Source organism: Solanum stenotomum, chromosome 8 (assembly GCF_019186545.1).
Source record: "Solanum stenotomum isolate F172 chromosome 8, ASM1918654v1, whole genome shotgun sequence".
Classification (NCBI taxonomy): Eukaryota; Viridiplantae; Streptophyta; class Magnoliopsida; order Solanales; family Solanaceae; genus Solanum; species Solanum stenotomum.
In genome coordinates, this window is record NC_064289.1 from 6,176,615 (window position 1) to 6,194,705 (window position 18,091).

Genomic DNA, 18,091 nt, shown 5'->3' on the forward strand with positions numbered 1-18,091 from the left:
TCCATGCAAAATTCACAAAACAAAAATATCACTACTTACAAAATTTCAGAAAATGAAGAATCTATTGCTTATATTATTACTTGTCACCTTCATCAATTCTTGGCTTAGTGAAGCATCCTCCGCACCTGAACCAGTGTTAGACATAAATGGCAAAATCCTCCGAACACACACAACGTATTACATAGTGCCAACAAATCGCGAAAATGGCGGTCTCTCTGTAAAAACCATCGGCAATGAGACATGTCAACTTGGCGTTGTAAAAGAAAAATACGACAAAAATGGTGATATTTTAGAATTTATCCCGGTGGATAAAAAGAAAGGTATAATACGTGTATCGACTGATTTAAATGTTGCGATTTTCAGCACAATCCACGGTGTGGCAACTTGAGGAGTATGATCCATCGACAGGGAAGTATTTTGTTAACGTTGGTGGAGTTGATGGGAATCCTGGTTCTAAAACAATAAGGAATTGGTTCAAAATTGAGAAGTATAGACATGGTTACAAATTTGTTTATTGTCCTTCAGTGTGCACTTACTGCAAAGTCATTTGCAAAGATGTTGGAGTTTATATGATCAAAGAACAAAATCGTTTAGCACTCATCAACGATGTTCCTCTCGTGTTCAACTTCAAAAGAGAATTCAATTCTTGAAATTAAAAAGACAGTCTGGTGCACTAAGATTCCGTTATGTGCAGAGTCGGGTGAAGCAAGTATCTATATGTTAATGTAATTGAACAAATTACTTAAATAAGATAAATCTACCAAATGAAGAAGAAGATAACTTGTCCTTAATTCAAATAATAGTGATGTACTTCATAAGAATCGAGTGACCTTTGCTAATAAACTTGTGTGTGTTTTGTTTTGCAAAAGCTCCACGTGAGAATTTTGGTTGTGTAAAATGTATTTTGTGAGAAGAAATTTAAATTGAATGACTTTATTGATATAAAAATAAAGTAGGTATTTTTATTATACGATTTTAATTGGATTGATCCTTTGAAAATTTAATCGAGTTACAATTTTTTTTCATTGTTCTTTATTTCTTATAATTTACTCTCTAATCTATCATATTCTTTTCCAACACTTTATTTATGACTATATATATCATATAAATAAAGGAATAATAATAGTAAAACATTTTACTACCAAAAAAGTATAATTTCTTAAAGCACTAATTATAAAGAAAAAAGGTGTAATTATTGGATCTGGCTCCTCTTCATTTTTCTCTCTCTTCATTTTTCTAAAATTCTTACTTGGTTTGGAGACACATGTCACAGTTCTAACTTAATGGCTGAAATTTAATTAACTAGAATAAAGCTCTAATCATAATTAAAACAATCATATATATATGCTCCCAAAATGTTTTTACAATTTGTTACACTGCATCACGATGTTATGATATTTGACATGACTTTTGATATGTGTTTTAATTATTTTTGTTTTATATTTGGTACAATATGCAACATTTATGAAGAAAAAAAATGAAATACAGATTATCATATCGAAATATATAATTATATATACAACTCATATATTTTAATTAATAATATGATACTAACAAATTTGTAAATTAGTATTAGTATGAAAAAAAAATATTAGACCTTCACATTTTGTCTACTCTATTTTAATTAAATTATCTTTTTGTGTCATTGATTAATGAAATTAATTACATTTACTTTTTATAAAAAAATATTTCTACATATGTAAGATGTTAGTATGATATAATTGAGACGTTTCTTAAAAAGTAAAAATCATAATTATCTATTACATATAAATTATATATAAGTCCAAGTCGAACAAACTATTAAGTAATATATATATATATATATCGTACTTTTAATTATTAAAGATCAAAATTACTGGATTAAAAATTTTCAAATACCATGCACACCAAGTGACAGACCTCCCTCATAAATAATATCCACCAAACCTCCCAAAATTGCTCATTGGATTAGAAAAGTGAAAGTCAAACAAAAGCCACACAAAAATATTTGATTTAATGTCAAAGTCAAACACCGTCGACCTATTTAGGTACGTGCCCAAGTTTTAAACAGAAAATCCACAACCAATGTGCTATATTTTCTTTATAAAAAAACACAATCCACACCTTTAAATGTCCATACAAAAATTCTCCATCACAAAACCAAAATAAAAAAAATACCAATCATAGTACAAAAGTTTCAGAAAATGAAGAAATTATTCATATTACAATTTATCTCTATTTTTGCCATCTTCACAAATTCTTGGCTTTGTGAAGCATCTTCAGCAACTAATCCAGTTCTTGACATAACCGGCAAAATTCTCCGAACAGAAAAAACATATTTTATAGTTCCAATTAACGGCGAAAAATACGGTGGCGTTGCCGTGGAAACCGTAGGCAATAATAAGACATGTCAACTTAGTGTCATACAAAAACGTTACGTTGAACCACACGGCCACGGCCTGGAATTAATCCCAGTCGATAAAAAGAAAGGTGTAATTCGCGTGTCCATTGATTTAAACGTTGCAATTTACAGTACCTACGATTGTCTTCATTCGACAATGTGGCAACTAGAGAAATATGATGGAGGGAGGTATTTTATTAATGTTGGTCCTAAGGTTAGAAGGAATAATTGGTTCAGAATTGAGAAGTATGGGCAGGGTTATAAATTTGTTTACTGTAAAGTTATTTGTAAAGATGTTGGAGTTGTTATGGTCAATGGTCAGAGGCGTTTAGGGCTTATAAATGGTGCCCCTCTTGTGTTCAACTTTAAGAAGGAAATTCTTGAAGGTCGTTGAACGTATCTAATTTCACTCTGCAAAAATAATAAGTGTCTATACTAATGAGGATGATGATAACTTATCCTTCATATAATAATTAATAGTGATGTAATAAGGCATTTAGTTTCCTAATAAATTAAGCTGTGCATTTTGTTTCTTCCTTTCTTGTCAATTTTGTTTTAGGTTGTTTCATAATGTGTATTATATTGTATTATTTTAATGAATATAACATTAAAAGATTAAAATACAGGGGTGTATTCAAATTGAGTCATATTATCAGAGTGTTTATTGTAATTAAACCTAAGTTTAAAATGAGAATAGTTTGGATTTTTGATGTCCATGTTCGTTGAAAATTAAAAGAATTTTAAGTCATTTATATGAGAGGTGGAGCTAGGTGGGGGTTCATGGGTTCGGACGAACCCAATAGCTTTTCCGTAGACCTTATATTTGTACTAGAAAATTAATTAAATATATATGTATGTTACTTTGTGAACCCCTAACAAAATTGATTGACGGTTATTAAAGAAATTTAGAACCCCTAAACTCTTAATCATGACTTCACCTCTGTAATTATATATCCTTAGAATAACTTAATACTATTAAAAAAAATAATGATAGTGACACAATGTATTATAACTTGAACTCAAATGATAAAATAAGCGTTTAATGGAGCTATTGTATAATGAAGTGATCGATAGATGATGGGCGTATAGACATATAGTATAATCTATCTACATATACTTCCTGGTAAGTCTCACGCGTTGTCGGTGGAATGAGAAAAATATGCATGATCTCTTTGGACTTGGACAATCATCCCCGTAAATGAGTATTTGGGGTTGAATTAAGTCTAAAAGAGTTTTTTAAAAAAGGGTACTATTAATTAGTTTCAAATCTTAACCTTTGTACATCAAACAAAACTAGAGGTGGCAAAATTAAACCCAAACTCGTTCATCCCACCCAACCCATTTAAGTTTGGGCGGGTTATTAACTCGCCCATTCATTAACTCAATCCATTTCAATCCAACCCATTTCAATTCATTAAAAATTGGGTTGATATGTAACCTGATTGACTCATGAAAAATCTTGTCGGAATATTTTTTAAAAGCTTACTTTTCAATTTGATATGTTGTATAGCAATAATAAAGAAAAAATATAATTTTATTAGGTACTAAAATAATTTAAAAGACAAATAAAACAATTAAGCTTAGTAGAAATTGGGTTGGGTGGGTCTTGACCCGTAATGTAACCCATTATGACCCAACTTGTTTTGACTCAAGCAAATTTGGATTGAATTGGGTCTTGACCCGATTATTATCCTAACCCATTATGACCCATCCATTGCCACCCCTAAACAAAACTCTTAATCTTTCGAGCTCAAATTAGGCAAAAGGGATTGCATTTATTTATTCAGTGACAATAAAAACAACAAGAAGAAATAAAAGCATCTCTTACATTATTGTTCTTTTATAGAACAACTTATTGTAATGTCCTTATTCTTATTATTTTGTTATTTGTTCAATCTCAAGAAGTGAATTCTTCCTTTTTAAAATTGAACACAAGAGGGACATTACTGAGTGCCAAACGTCTCTGTTCATTTTTCATATAAACTCCAACATCTTTGCAAATAACTTTGCATTTACTGCACACTGAAGGGCAATAAACAAACTTGTAACCATGCCCATACTTGTCAATTTTGAACCAATTCCTTATAGTCTTAGGACCAGGATTTCCTTCAACTCCGCCGTCTTTAATAAAATACTTTCCTGTTTTTGAATCATACGTTTCAAGTTGCCACACTGTAGATTGATCACCACACCCGTGGGTGCTGAAAATCGCGATATTTAAATCAGTAGACACACGTATTACACCTTCCTTTGGGTTCAGTGGTAATAATGCCACGGAGCCTCCGTGCACATCGTATATTTCTTGAACTACACCAAGTTGACATTTTTCATTGCCAGTTGTTTCTAAAGAAATCCCACCATATTTGTGATTTACTGGGACTACGAAATACGTAGTGTGTGTTTGGAGGATTTTTCCGTTTATGTCAAGAATCGGATCGGGTTCAGGTGCAGAATTGGAACTTGTGAAGATGGCAAAGACACAGAGAAGAAGTAATAGCAAAACTTTATTCATTTTCTGTTTTTGTTTGGATGGATATATGTGATTAGTGTTTTTATAGAAGAAAAATAGCACATTGGTTGGATTTTGGTTTAATTAAAACTTTGGGTGCCTAAAGAGGTTGATTGATGGTGTTTGACCCACCCTGATTGTTTTGATTGATAATATTTGTCTAAAGATAACCAAATCAGCAGCACAATACATGTCAACTTGGTGTTCCTAGCTGATTGTTTAATCCCAAATCATTGAAATTTATATTGGTTAATTAAGAAAATGTTTGTTAATTAATTATAGTCAGGTGATACTATAAGAATATGCATAACACACACGCTAGTATTGATTTGATATAAATATCTGGTGAAGGTAAGTACGCAGTTGTTTCTTCGAGGTGAACCAAAAGGACATAATATGTGTCCCAATGGGGTCGGGTTGAATCCAAGCATATAATTTATTGACAGATACTGAATCTCAATTCTCAAAGTTACTATTGAATATCTTCAATTCTGTAGATACAAGTTATAAATGAACAGAAAAGTAATGCATCTTATTATACAGCACAATTTCAAGGCTAAAACAGAGTAACAAATTACAGATTCTTATTTCTCACTGTAAAGTACAAACATTTAATGACTATTTCCTCAATAGAAATCTTCATTAGCAAAGCAATTTTTGGGACTAAACTTGAAATTCTTTTTAACATAAAGGAAAAAGATTCAGTACATTCATATCACATTACAGTAAATCAAGAACTTGTTGAAATCAAGATTAGTGCAAGTCGAAAATCTTTCCTTGTCTTGGAAGAACTATCCATTTCCCATTAGACCATTCTTGATGAAATCTCAACACATGACGAGGGTATGCAATGTTATCTGCAGTTGTAGGGAAGTAGACATAGTACTCTTCTCCAATTTTCCCACTGATAAATCCAAACCACCATCCATCGTTGGCAAATACATTAACCATATCGTACAGACGGAATCCGTTTTCTGACATTGTTTCATCTTGATGAGGTGGAACAGGGCGGATCGCGGCTGAAGTGAACATCTCTTCCAGTGGTGCAGATTCATCATCAGTCAACAGATTCTTGTACTTGATTCTGTAATGATAAGCGCCAATGGAAGAAACAATAGTTGCTTCGTAGTAAGAACCTACGAAGCCATATACTTGACTTGCCACTTCAACTTCATCCCCCTTATGGAATACTTTTGTTATCTGTTGTTTCTTGAATGCTATTGATTTTACTGACTCTGTGAGCATTTCCATTCTTGATTCGTGGCGTTCCATTTCGAGAGTAGTAATGGAGATTGTTTCTATTGAATGAAAAGTGAGCAACTATGAGGCTTTGCAAGTCAATTTATAGGCAGAATATTCAGTTACGGTGATTAGGTTTCCATTTACCTAATTGTTTACTTTATTATTTTTCCTAATTTGTTAGGGACTTGAATTATGGAAACACGAAAAAATGGGGTTAATAACTTATATGTTTACTCAATAATAAAAGCATAGCGTAGGCACGCGTTATTACATTATTGTTCTTTATACTAATCATTATTATTACTAATCGTTATTTTTTCGATGTTAAGTGAATTCCTTTTTAAAATTGAACACAAGAGGGACATTGCTGAGTGACAAACGTCTCTGTCCATTGATCATATAAACTCAACATCTTTGCAAATGACTTTGCAATAAACAAAATCGCGATGTTTAAATCAGTAGACACGCGTATTACACCTTTCTTTGAGTTCAGTGGGAATAATGCCACAGAGCCTCCGTGCACATTGTAAATTTCTTGAACTACACCAAGTTGACATTTTTCATTGCCAGTGGTTTCTAAAGAAATCCCACCATATTTGTGATTTACTGGGACTACTAAATACGTAGCTTGTGTTCGGAGGATTTTTCCGTTTATGTCAAGAATCGGGTCGGATTCAGGTGCAGAATTGGAACTTGTGAATATGGCAACGACATAGAGAAGAACTAATATCAATACCTTATTCATTTTCTAGTGAATCTTTGTGATTAATGTTTATTATAACAGAAAAGTACTGCATCTTATTAAATAGCACAGTTCAACTCTAAAACAGAGTAACAAATTCATATATTCTCGTTTCTCACTATACAGCATATCAAAATCTAATCATCAATATATCAATTTGCGACTAAACTTGATGAATTGGCATAAAGAGAATGATTAACAAGTCGCATTCATATCGAATTACAGTAAATCAAGAACTTGTTGAAATCAAGATTAGTACAAGTTGAAAATCTTTCCTTGTCTTGGAAGAAATATCCACTTTCCATAAGACCATTCTTGATGAAATCTCAACACATGAGGAGGGTATGCAATGTTATCTCCAGTTGTAGGGAAGTAGACATAATACTCATCTCCAACTTTTGCACTGATAAATCCGAACCACCATCCATCGTTGTCAAATACATCAACCATATCATATAGACGGAATCTATTTTCTGACATTGTTTCATCTTGATTAGGTGGAACAGGGCGGATCTCGGCTGCAGAGAAAACATCCTCTAGCGGCTCAGACTCATCATCTGTCAACAGAGTCTTGTACTTGATTCTGTAATAATCATCGCCAGTGGAACAAATAATAGTTGCTGCGTAGTAAGAGCCTATGAAACCTAATTCTTGACTTGCCACTTCAACTTCATCACCCTTTTCGAATTCTTTCGTTATCTGCTGTTTCTTGAATGCTATTGATTTGATTGACTCTGAGAGCATCGCCATTCTTGATTGATGGAGTTGCACTGAATTCATTTCTGTAATGTTGATTGGGGCCATTATTGTGAACTCTATGGAGATTGATTGACTCAATTGAACGAAAAAAGTGAGCAACTATGAGGCTTTGGTACTGAATTTATAGGCAGAGAAATCTGTTTCCTTCAATGACTAAATAAGGAATTCTTTTCCTGTTTTCTTTTGTTTTTTCCTGGAATGCTCGGAATAGGTATTTCCAATTTTTATATTTTTGATTGGTTTATATCTTTTTTTTCTTTCCTAATTTATTATGGACTATGGCAAGAAGAAAAACTGTGATGGAATTTTTCCCACTGGAAATCGGAATGGTTTCCACGAAAATACTTGTCTACCCTTAAATAAGTTAGTGCATAATAATTAATTTTTCTATAATGAATCAAAAACTGAAATCTGACACAAAATTTATTACTTTTATTGCACTTTAGGTTTAGAGATTGAGTAGTAGTCAGCGAAGCTGCGTCGGGGGCCAACATATTGTTCCCACATCGGCAGTGCAACAAATAAACTCCAGCTTTATGAAGCTTCATACCAGGAGCTTATGTCACGACCTTACTTGAACAGGATCTGTTCTATAGGCTCGTACCACTGTATCCTTGATTTCTAAGGAGACAGGAAACCAAGTCTGGTTGATGAAATATGGCCATGTGACCAGAGCGTGATTAACAGCCAACCATGGCTCCCCGAGCTGTGGTTGCAGTAGATGATCGTTCCTAGACCTGATCTCATGCCTAGGATGGTCCCATGGCTGTCTGACAGACTCCCCTTCTTTTTGATTTCCGATTTCCTCTTGGACAAGCCCAGAAAGAAAGGGCCGCTTTCTAATGTATCAAATATAGCCCAGAATGATTGTCTCGACTTTATTTTTGTCAATTCAACATTCAGCCTATGGATATAGTCAATTTGAAGCCTAAAAGAGTTGTTGAAACTTAGTCTTAACTAAAACAAAAGAGAAATCATGAATGATACTATCATGTTGGTCAAGGTCAGTATAGCCAGCAAGTATTTAGCTAGTATGTGCATAAGCTGTTTCTTCGAGGTGAACCAAAAGGACATAATATGTATCCCAACAGGCCCAAGCATACAATTTTCAGCTTCTACAAATGTTAAGGGGCTAGTTATACTCTCTTAGTGTAGATTGTATATAAATAAGATCTGAATAATTACCGTATTTAACAAAAGTTTACGAGTGTATCCTGCGCATTTAACCTGTATTCATAATCTTCACAACACTCACTACAACGTCTCACAGAAAGATTAGATGTAATAAACAAAATACTCATACAGCTTATCCAAAACCGCAATGTTTTGAATTACTGGTGTACATCCATCTAATCTTCACCATTTTCAAGAAAGTTTCAACGTCCGGTAGCTGGAACAAAACTAACACATGAAACATATTGCCTCAAAATCAATAAAATAATATGCTTCAATCTTATTCATTAAAAAGGGGAAAAAAAATGGAGCTTCAAACCTAGATTAAAAGCATTCCAGGTTAGACTCTCAAGAAAACCATTCTATAATTGGGGAGGGGATAACGGATTACATCTTCGCGGTGAACCAAAAGGACATAATATATGTCTCAATTGGTTGGGTCGGGTCCAATCATACAATTTTCAGCATCTACAAGTGTTAAGAGGCTAGTTGTGTGCAAGTGAAATCGTGATCTTTGTTACAAGTTTTAAGTTGCAACAATGCTAAAAGTTGAGAAAATCATTACTGCCACTGATTGATCATTACTTCTAATTCAAATATTAATGTTGCAACTGATATTTGTAACATAACCCATTATTAACTATCTTATAACTAAATTCTTGAGCCATTAATCCTTTTTTCCAAACTGCAGCAATTTTTTAGCTTTGAAACTCCATTGTGATCATTTGAGTTCTTCAGACCTATATATACTTATATTCTTGACATACATCTATATTGAGTTTAAAAATGGTGTCTTTGACATGCCTCAAGCTTTCAAGAATTCTCTACAAGCTTCGTGATGAATTATATTCCATAAGATTTCCAACTCTGATTGATCCACTCAAATTCATTCTTCCCTTTTTTGTTTCTTTTCCAGTTTCTGATTGTAGCTATATATATAAAAAACATAAGACGGTATATTCAAGACTTAACATTAGACGGCATTGAAGAATATGCTCAATTCTGTAGATATAAGCCTGAATTTGGGAGTATCACCGACAGAAAAGTAATGCATCTTATTATACAGCACAATTCAACTCTAAAACAGAGTAACAAATTCATATATTCTCGTTTCTCACTATACAGCATATCAAAATCTTAATCATCAATATAACAATTTGCGACCAAACTTGATGAATTGGGATAAAGAGAATGATCAATTAAGTCGCATTCATATCAAATTATAGTAAATCAAGGATTTCTTGAAATCAAGATCAGTGCAAGTCGAAAATCTTTCATTGTCATGGAAGAAATATCCACTTGCCATTAGACCATTCTTGATGAAATCTCAACACATGAGGAGGATATGCAATGTTATCTCCAGTTGTAGGGAAGTATACATAGTACTCATCTCCAACTTTCGCACTGATAAATCCGAACCACCATCCATCGTTGTCAAATACATCTACCATATCGTATAGACGGAATCCATTTTCTGACATTGTTTCATCTTGATGAGGTGGAACAGGGCGGATCTCGGCTGCAGAGAAAACATCCTCTAGCGGCTCAGACTCATCATCTGTCAACAGAGTCTTGTACTTGATTCTGTAATAATCATCGCCAGTGGAACAAATAATAGTTGCTGCGTAGTAAGAGCCTATGAAGCCTAATTCTTGATTTGCCACTTCAATTTCATCACCCTTTTCGTAATCTTTCGTTATCTGTTGTTTCTTGAATGCAATTGATTTGATTGACTCTGAGAGCATCGCCATTCTTGATTGATGGAGTTGCACTGAATTCATTTCTGTCACGTTGATTGAGGCCATTTCACGGACTCTACTGGAGATTGATTGATTGATTCAATTGAATGAAAAAAGTGAGGAACTATGAGGCTTTGCTACTGAATTTATAGGCAGAGATTTCTTTTGTTTTTTTCTGGAATGACTCGGAATAGGTATTTCCAATTTTATATTTTTAATTTGTTAATATTTTCTTACTTTCCTAATTTATTAGGTACTTGAACTATGGCAAGGTGAAAAAAATTGTGATGGAGTTCTTCCTACTGGGAATCAGGGGAGGAGCTAGATGCCTGGGTACGGGTTCGGTCAAACCCAGTAACTTTTTACTTGAATTGTGTATTTGTATTTAGAAGATATTAAATATGTAAAAATATTAAGTTTAGAACTTAGTTATTAACATTTGAAATTATCGTTACAGAAGTGTAAGATTAAAATTTTGACTTCGCCTTTGAGTGGGAATTGGGATGGTTTCTAAGAAATTGATGATCTTCACCTTAAATCTAGATGTTTTGCAAACAGTATAACTATATGTTTTGATCAAATTAGTATGGAAAGTGTCAAAAACAGATCATAAGAAAAGAAAGAGAGAAAACTCAAATTGTTGCAACCATTAGAAAATCAAAATATTTATCAGCATATGTTACAATTTGCAACTAAACTTAGATTAATAAGTCGCATTCCTAAATCTATTAAAAATAGGTAAAAAAAAATTAATCTTTCCTAATTCCTTGTTTTTGGAAGATATTTCCACTTGCCATTAACCCATTCTTGATGAAATCTCAACACATGACGAGGATATGCAATGTTATCCGCAGTTGTAGGGAAGTAGACATAGTACTCTTCTCCAATTTTCCCACTGATAAATCCAAACCACCATCCATCGTTAGCAAACACATCAACCATATCGTGCAGGCGGAATCCGTTTTCTGAAATTGTTTCATCTTGATGAGGTGGAACAGGGCGGATCGCGGCTGCAGTGACCATCTCTTCCAGTGGCGCTGATTCATCATCAATCAACAAAGTTTTATACTTGATTTTGTAATGATAAGCGCCAATGGGAGAAAGAATAGTTGCATCGTAGTAAGAACCTATGAAGCCATATACTTGACTTGCCACTTCAACTTCATCACCCTTTTGGAATACTTTTGTTATCTGTTGTCTCTTGAATGCTATTGATTTTATGAACTCTGAGAGCATTGTGTGGCGTTCCTCTGGATTAATTTCTGTCTCTTTTATTGGGGCCATTATTGTGGACTCTAATGGAGATTGAATTGAATGAGAAACTATGAGGCTTTGCAAGTGAATTTATAGGGAGAGAATTCTTGTTTTCTTCGGTAATTAGGAATGGGAATTGTTTTCCTGTTTACTTTTGGTTTTCCTTTAATGACTCAGAATAGGAATTTCCAATTTTTATATTTTTGATTGGTTTATATCTTCTTTTTTTCTTTCCTAATTTATTATGGACTTGAAATATGGCACGAGAGGAAACACTGTGATGGAATTTTTCCCACTGAGAATTTGACAAGGCACGTACCGTACTAATTCAAGGAGGAAGAAGCGAAGAAAGATAGGAGAAGATAATGATGTGCATCTTCTGAAATTTCTAAAGGTTTAATCCATGGAGCGTTGAGCGGTTACTTACGGTTATTAGGAGTTATTTGAAAGTTCCTTATGGTTATTAGAAGTTATCTATCCTTATCCCAAATAGTTATGAAGTAGTTTTAGTTATTTATTATATAATAGAAGATCTATTATAAGTAGACGAGAAATTTTAAGATGGTAGAGGCACAACCAACAATAGTTGTGTGAGATTCCACTCAATTTTTTATATTTGGATTTGTGGGTCCATATGTACTCTTTTACCTCCTATCACCCAGTTTCCTTATCCACCCACCTGGAACCCCCTCTTTTTTTTTCTTTTTCATTTTTCTATCTAATAAAAAAAAATAACTTCCAAATATAATTTTTAAAAAACAATTCTAGATTGAATTCATGGTACAAAAACTTCATTTTATTTTACAGATTTGTCTTACAATTTATTTATTTATTAACTGAAAAGGCCAAATGCCATATTTTAGATTTGTCTTACAAAATAAAATCGAAACAGAAAGGAAAAAAGGTCCTTTTTTTTCTTATTTTTATTTATGAGTTTGCTTGTTATTTTTGAATAAGTAGTTATGGAGAGATTTATTTTTTAGTCAAATTGCTAATTATTGCATGCTATTTAGATAAATAGTTCATATTTATTAAAAAATATTTGCATCTAATTAATTTATATTCTAAAGTGAATGAAACACAATTAATTTGAGTTTTGACTTAATTTAATACTATCATTTGTGTTTTTTGTTTGTTTGATAATATTAAAAGTATTGGATAATAAGTTTATTTTTTAATATTAACAATTTTAAGGACATTTTAGTTATTCCAACTAATAAGTTATTTATCAATATTCTTTTTAATAAAATACATTATCTTTGCTTCAATATTTTTATCTTTTTATTTCTAAATTCAGCTTAAGCATTTAAAAAGTGTTTTTAAGTACGTAAACCTACAAATTACTTAAGTTGAATCAATCATTTCTAATTCTAGTATTTTCATTAATATTTGGTTACGATTAAATATTCTCAGAAATTTTGTGAATAAAAATTAGTCAAATAAAATAAATTAACTTCTATTATACCGTATCGACCTCATTTATTTTCTTTGTATATAAGTTAATGCTTTAATATATCATTTATTGTCTTTTAGTTTTAACTTTTTTCCAATTACCAAAAGAAAGAATATATTTTTATCATCTTTCACATTTCCATTTTTAAAGAACTGCATTCAGGGTCGTCTCAACCCCTAGGCCACTAAAGTCATCGCTTGGGGCCCCATATATTTTGGGGCCCCCATTTTTTAAAAACAATTACTTACATATGTTATTTTAGAAAAAAATTATATGTACTATGAGTGTTATGATTTCTACTAAGAAAATTGCATATGAGATGAAAATAAACCTTAATTTCGTAAGAAACACTTTGATGAAAATATGGATAGCGAAATCACAAAGTCTCTTGAAAAATCTTTTAGAGTTAATTGCTTTATATATGTAGAGTAGATCAAACTATTTTTTTACTTCAAAATAGATTTGAACCATTGAAGCATATGAAAATATTTTTGATTTCTTATTCAATGGTAAAATATTGAGATCACTAGATGATGAGAATTTTTTTAAAAATATTGTCTTAACCTTGAACTTTCTTTAACACGTAATAGTTATTCTGAAATTGATGGTTTAGATTTATTTTTTAAATTAAAAGTGTTAAGGGAAATAATACAAGTAGAAGATAATGATCTAATGAAAATACCCTATCAAACAAAAAGACTTGATTCTTTTCCAAATACACATATTGTTTATAGAATAACGTTAACAGTTCATGTAACTGTTGCCTCAACCGAAAGAAGTTTTTTCGAAATTAAAATTGATTAAATCTTCTTTAAGATCAACAATGTCTCATGACAGATTGAATGAATTAGCTATATTATCATTTGAAAAGGAATTATTAAAACAAATTGATTATAAAACAGTACCTAATGACTTCGCATCTAAAATAGCTAGAAAAGTAGATTTTAAATAAAATTATATATAATGAAAAAAATTAAATATTAGGGACTCTCTTAAGTTTCGCTTTAGGCTCCCAATATTATTGAGTTGGCCCTGACTGCATTTTATAGAAAAAAAAATGAAAAAGACACAAGTAAAGAAAAGGTATAAAGAATAGGGGAACGGATGAGGAGAACACTTGGGGTGGTGAGTGGAAGGTAAAAATGTATAAATGGAGATAAAAGAGTACAAATGGGCCCATAAATCAAAGTGTCAACTATTGAATGGAGCCTCACACAATAATTTTTGACACTTGGATTTATGGACCATTTGTACAAATGGACGCACAAATTCAAATGTCAAAAAATTGAGTGGAACCTCACACAAGTCACAACTATTGTAGATTGTGCCTCTACCATCTTAAAATTTTTCATAAGTAGACAGGGGGTAATATATATTTTATATGCAGAAAAAGTTGTTTTAAGAGATACGAGATACTTGTCTCTCTTTGTATTTTCTATTGTTCATCGAAATACGAGATACTTGTCTCTCTTTGTATTTTCTATTGTTCATTGAAATACGAGATACTTGTGTCTCTCTTTGTATTGTGTTGTTTTTATCCAGTATAAAACCTCGGTTTCTATTAGAATTGGAATAATTTCTACGAAAATAATTGTCTACACCTTAAAATAAATTAGTGGATAATTATTATTTTTTCTATAGCGAATCTAAAACTGAAATCTGACACAAATTCTATTGCATTTGAGCTTTTAGAGATTGCGTAGTAGTCAGCGTAGCTGTGTCAGGGGCCAATAGATTGTTCCCACATCGGTAGTGCAAGACATAAACTCTAGCTTTATGAGGCTTCATACCAGGAGCATATGTCACGACCTTACTTGAACAGGATCTGTTCTATAGGCTCGTACCACTGAATCCTTGATTTCTAAGGAGACAGGAAACCAAGTCTGGTTGATGAAACATGGCCATGTGACCAGAGCGTGATTAATAGTCACCCATTGCTCATCGAGCTGTGGTTGCAGTAGATGATCGTTCTTAGACCCTGATCTCAGGCCTAGGATGGTCCCATTGCTGTCTGACAGACTCTCATTCTTTTTGTTTTTTCCTCTTGTACAAGCACAGAAAGAAATAACGGTTTCCTGTTTTCTTCATCTGCGTATTTAGGAAGTTTGAGAACTTTGGATCTGTTTGCAAGTCTAAGATGTCTCACGGCTGTCTTAAACACTTTCTAATGTATCAAATATAGCCCAGAATGATTGTCTCGACTTTATTTTTGCCAATTCAACATTCAGCCTATGGATATAGTCAATTTGAAGCCTAAAAGAGTTGTTGAAACGTAGTCTTAACTAAAACTGACATAAACGTAATGCATCATATTATTATACAGCACAATTCAACTCTAAAACAGAGTAACAAATTCATATATTCTCGTTTCTCACTATACAGCATATCAAAATCTTAATCATCAATATAACAATTTGCGACTAAACTTGATGAATTGGCATAAAGAGAATGATTAACAAGTCGCATTCATATCGAATTACAGTAAATCAAGAACTTGTTGAAATCAAGATTAGTACAAGTTGAAAATCTTTCATTGTCATGGAAGAAATATCCACTTGCCATTAGACCATTCTTGATGAAATCTCAACACATGAGGAGGATATGCAATGTTATCTCCAGTTGTAGGGAAGTAGACATAGTACTCATCTCCAACTTTCGCACTGATAAATCCGAACCACCATCCATCGCTGTCAAATACATCAACCATATCGTATAGACAGAATCCATTTTCTGACATTGTTTCATCTTGATTAGGTGGAACAGGGCGGATCTCTGCTGCAAAGAAAACATCCTCTAGCGGCTCAGATTCATCATCTGTCAACAGAGTCTTGTACTTGATTCTGTAGTAATCATCGCCAGTGGAACAAATAATAGTTGCTGCGTAGTAAGAGCCTATGAAGCCTAATTCTTGACTTGCCACTTCAACTTCATCACCCTTTTCGAATTCTTTCGTTATCTGTTATTTCTTGAATGCTATTGATTTGATTGACTCTGAGAGCATTGCCATTCTTGATTGATGGAGTTGCTCTGAGTTCATTTCTGTCACGTTGATTCGGGCCATTTTGTGGACTCTACTGGAGATTGATTGATTGATTTCAATTGAATGAAAAAGTGAGGAACTATGAGGCTTTGGTATTGAATTTATAGGCAGAGAATTCTTTTCCTGTTTTCTTTTTGTTTTTCCTGGAATGACTCGGATTAGAAATTTCCTATTTTTATATTTTTAATTTGTTAATATAATTTCTTGCTTTCCTAATTTGCTAGGAACTTGAACTATGGCAAGGAGAAAAAATTGTGATGGAGTTCTTTAAGATAACATAATCTTTAGAAATATCTACCATTTGAATTAATTATGAAAATCCCCTTTTTCCTTCTCTCTTTTAACATTTAAATAGATCACTTCATTTCTATCATATACATTATTAACTTTGTTGTGAATAATGTATCTGATACAAATGTTATTGTTGATACATAACCTCAATTATTTCAAACCTAAATCACTATGAATCTGAAACATATTTATGTATCGGGTGAAAGAGAAATGGAAATTATTGTAATTTGGAAAACTTTCGGGATATGATGAGTAGACTGATTTTTTCTTCTTAAATACTTGCATTCTTATTTATATTAAGGGAATGGTTAGAAATAATTATTAATTTTAGTTCTGAATTCCAAATGTGACAGTTAATTTGGGACGAGTGACAGTAGTAGATCATTATTATTTACATTTTTTTTTCCTATAAAGAAACAAAGACTAGAAAAGTAAGTTGAGAATTGGAGTTTGTTTAGTGTGATATGCCAGAGCGCGATTAACAGTGGCTCCTTGAGCTTGTGGTGCAGATGATTGTTCTTAGACCTGATCTCGGGCCTAAGATGGTCTTATTGCTGTCTGACAGATTTACTTTCTTTTTTGTTTGCAAGCCAAAATATGGACCAACACTTTCAGTTTTAGTACAGTTTAGATTTGTATGATATATTTAAATGTTCTGCAAACACTATATCTATATCCTATAAGTATGGAATGTGTCAATTCCGGGGGGGGGGGGGGGNGAAAAGGAAAGAAAGAAAAATCAAATGGTTGCAGCCATTAGAAAATCAAAATATTTTATCAGCATATGTAACAATTTTGCAACTAAACTTAGATTAATAATTCACATAAAAATAGGTTAAAAAAATAATCTTTCCTAATTCCTTGTTTTGGGAAGATATATCCACTTGCCATTAGCCCATTCTTGATGATATCTCAACAGATGACGAGGGTATGCAATATTATCCGCAGTTGTAGGGAAGTAGACATAATACTCTTCACCAATTTTCCCACTGATAAATCCAAACCACCATCCATCGTTGGCAAACACATCAACCATATCATACAGACGGAATCCGTTTTCTGACATTGTTTTATCTTGATGAGGGGGAACAGGGCGGATCACTGCTGCACTGACCATCTCTTCCAGTGACCCGGATTCATCATCAGTCAACAGAGTTTTATACTTGATTTTGTAATGATAAGCGCCAATGGGATAAACAATAGTTGCTTCGTAGTAAGAACCTATGAAGCCATATACTTGACTTGCCACTTCAACTTCATCGCCCTTTTGGAATACTTTTGTTATCTGTTGTCTCTTGAATGCTATTGATTTTATAAACTCTGAGAGCATTGCGTGGCGTTCCTCTGAATTAATTTCTGTCACTTTGATTGGAGCCATTATTGCAGACTCTACTAGAGATTGATTTGTGAATTGAATGAGCTTTGGAAGTGAATTTATAGGGAGAGACTTCTTGTTTCCTTCTGCAATTCGGAATGGGAATTGTTTTCTTATTTTTCTTTTGGTTTTCC

At 32.7% G+C, this 18,091-nt stretch overlaps 4 protein-coding genes, 2 non-coding genes and 2 pseudogenes across 6 annotated transcripts; 4 read left to right on the forward strand and 4 right to left on the reverse strand.

Moving 5' to 3' along the window:
- The first annotated feature begins 52 nt into the window (after positions 1 to 52).
- LOC125872480 (miraculin-like) lies at positions 53 to 650 on the forward strand (annotated as a pseudogene).
- Positions 651 to 2,177: 1,527 nt separating this feature from the next.
- Positions 2,178 to 2,774, forward strand: LOC125874726 (miraculin-like). The gene has a single exon (XM_049555734.1). It carries the CDS (start codon positions 2,184 to 2,186, stop codon positions 2,772 to 2,774), a length of 591 nt encoding a protein of 196 aa, XP_049411691.1. The 5' UTR covers positions 2,178 to 2,183.
- A 1,503-nt stretch (positions 2,775 to 4,277) lies between these two features.
- LOC125872481 (miraculin-like) lies at positions 4,278 to 4,892 on the reverse strand. Its single transcript, XM_049553216.1, has one exon. The coding sequence runs from the start codon at positions 4,890 to 4,892 to the stop codon at positions 4,278 to 4,280; it is 615 nt and encodes a 204-aa protein (XP_049409173.1).
- Positions 4,893 to 5,642: 750 nt separating this feature from the next.
- On the reverse strand, positions 5,643 to 17,970 carry LOC125872483 (protein AGENET DOMAIN (AGD)-CONTAINING P1-like). Its single transcript, XM_049553217.1, has 2 exons — positions 17,804 to 17,970; positions 5,643 to 6,025 (listed from the first exon to the last, which is right to left on the reverse strand). The coding sequence occupies exons 1-2, from the start codon at positions 17,958 to 17,960 to the stop codon at positions 5,643 to 5,645; spliced, it is 540 nt and encodes a 179-aa protein (XP_049409174.1). The 5' UTR covers positions 17,961 to 17,970.
- Positions 8,197 to 8,412, forward strand: LOC125875311 (small nucleolar RNA U3). The gene has a single exon (XR_007447380.1). It is a non-coding gene; the product is annotated as a small nucleolar RNA U3 (small nucleolar RNA).
- Positions 10,086 to 10,610, reverse strand: LOC125874222 (protein AGENET DOMAIN (AGD)-CONTAINING P1-like). Its single transcript, XM_049555066.1, has one exon. It carries the CDS (start codon positions 10,608 to 10,610, stop codon positions 10,086 to 10,088), a length of 525 nt encoding a protein of 174 aa, XP_049411023.1.
- On the forward strand, positions 15,056 to 15,272 carry LOC125875315 (small nucleolar RNA U3). The gene has a single exon (XR_007447384.1). It is a non-coding gene; the product is annotated as a small nucleolar RNA U3 (small nucleolar RNA).
- On the reverse strand, positions 15,788 to 16,312 carry LOC125874223 (protein AGENET DOMAIN (AGD)-CONTAINING P1-like; annotated as a pseudogene).
- Positions 17,971 to 18,091: the final 121 nt, after the last annotated feature.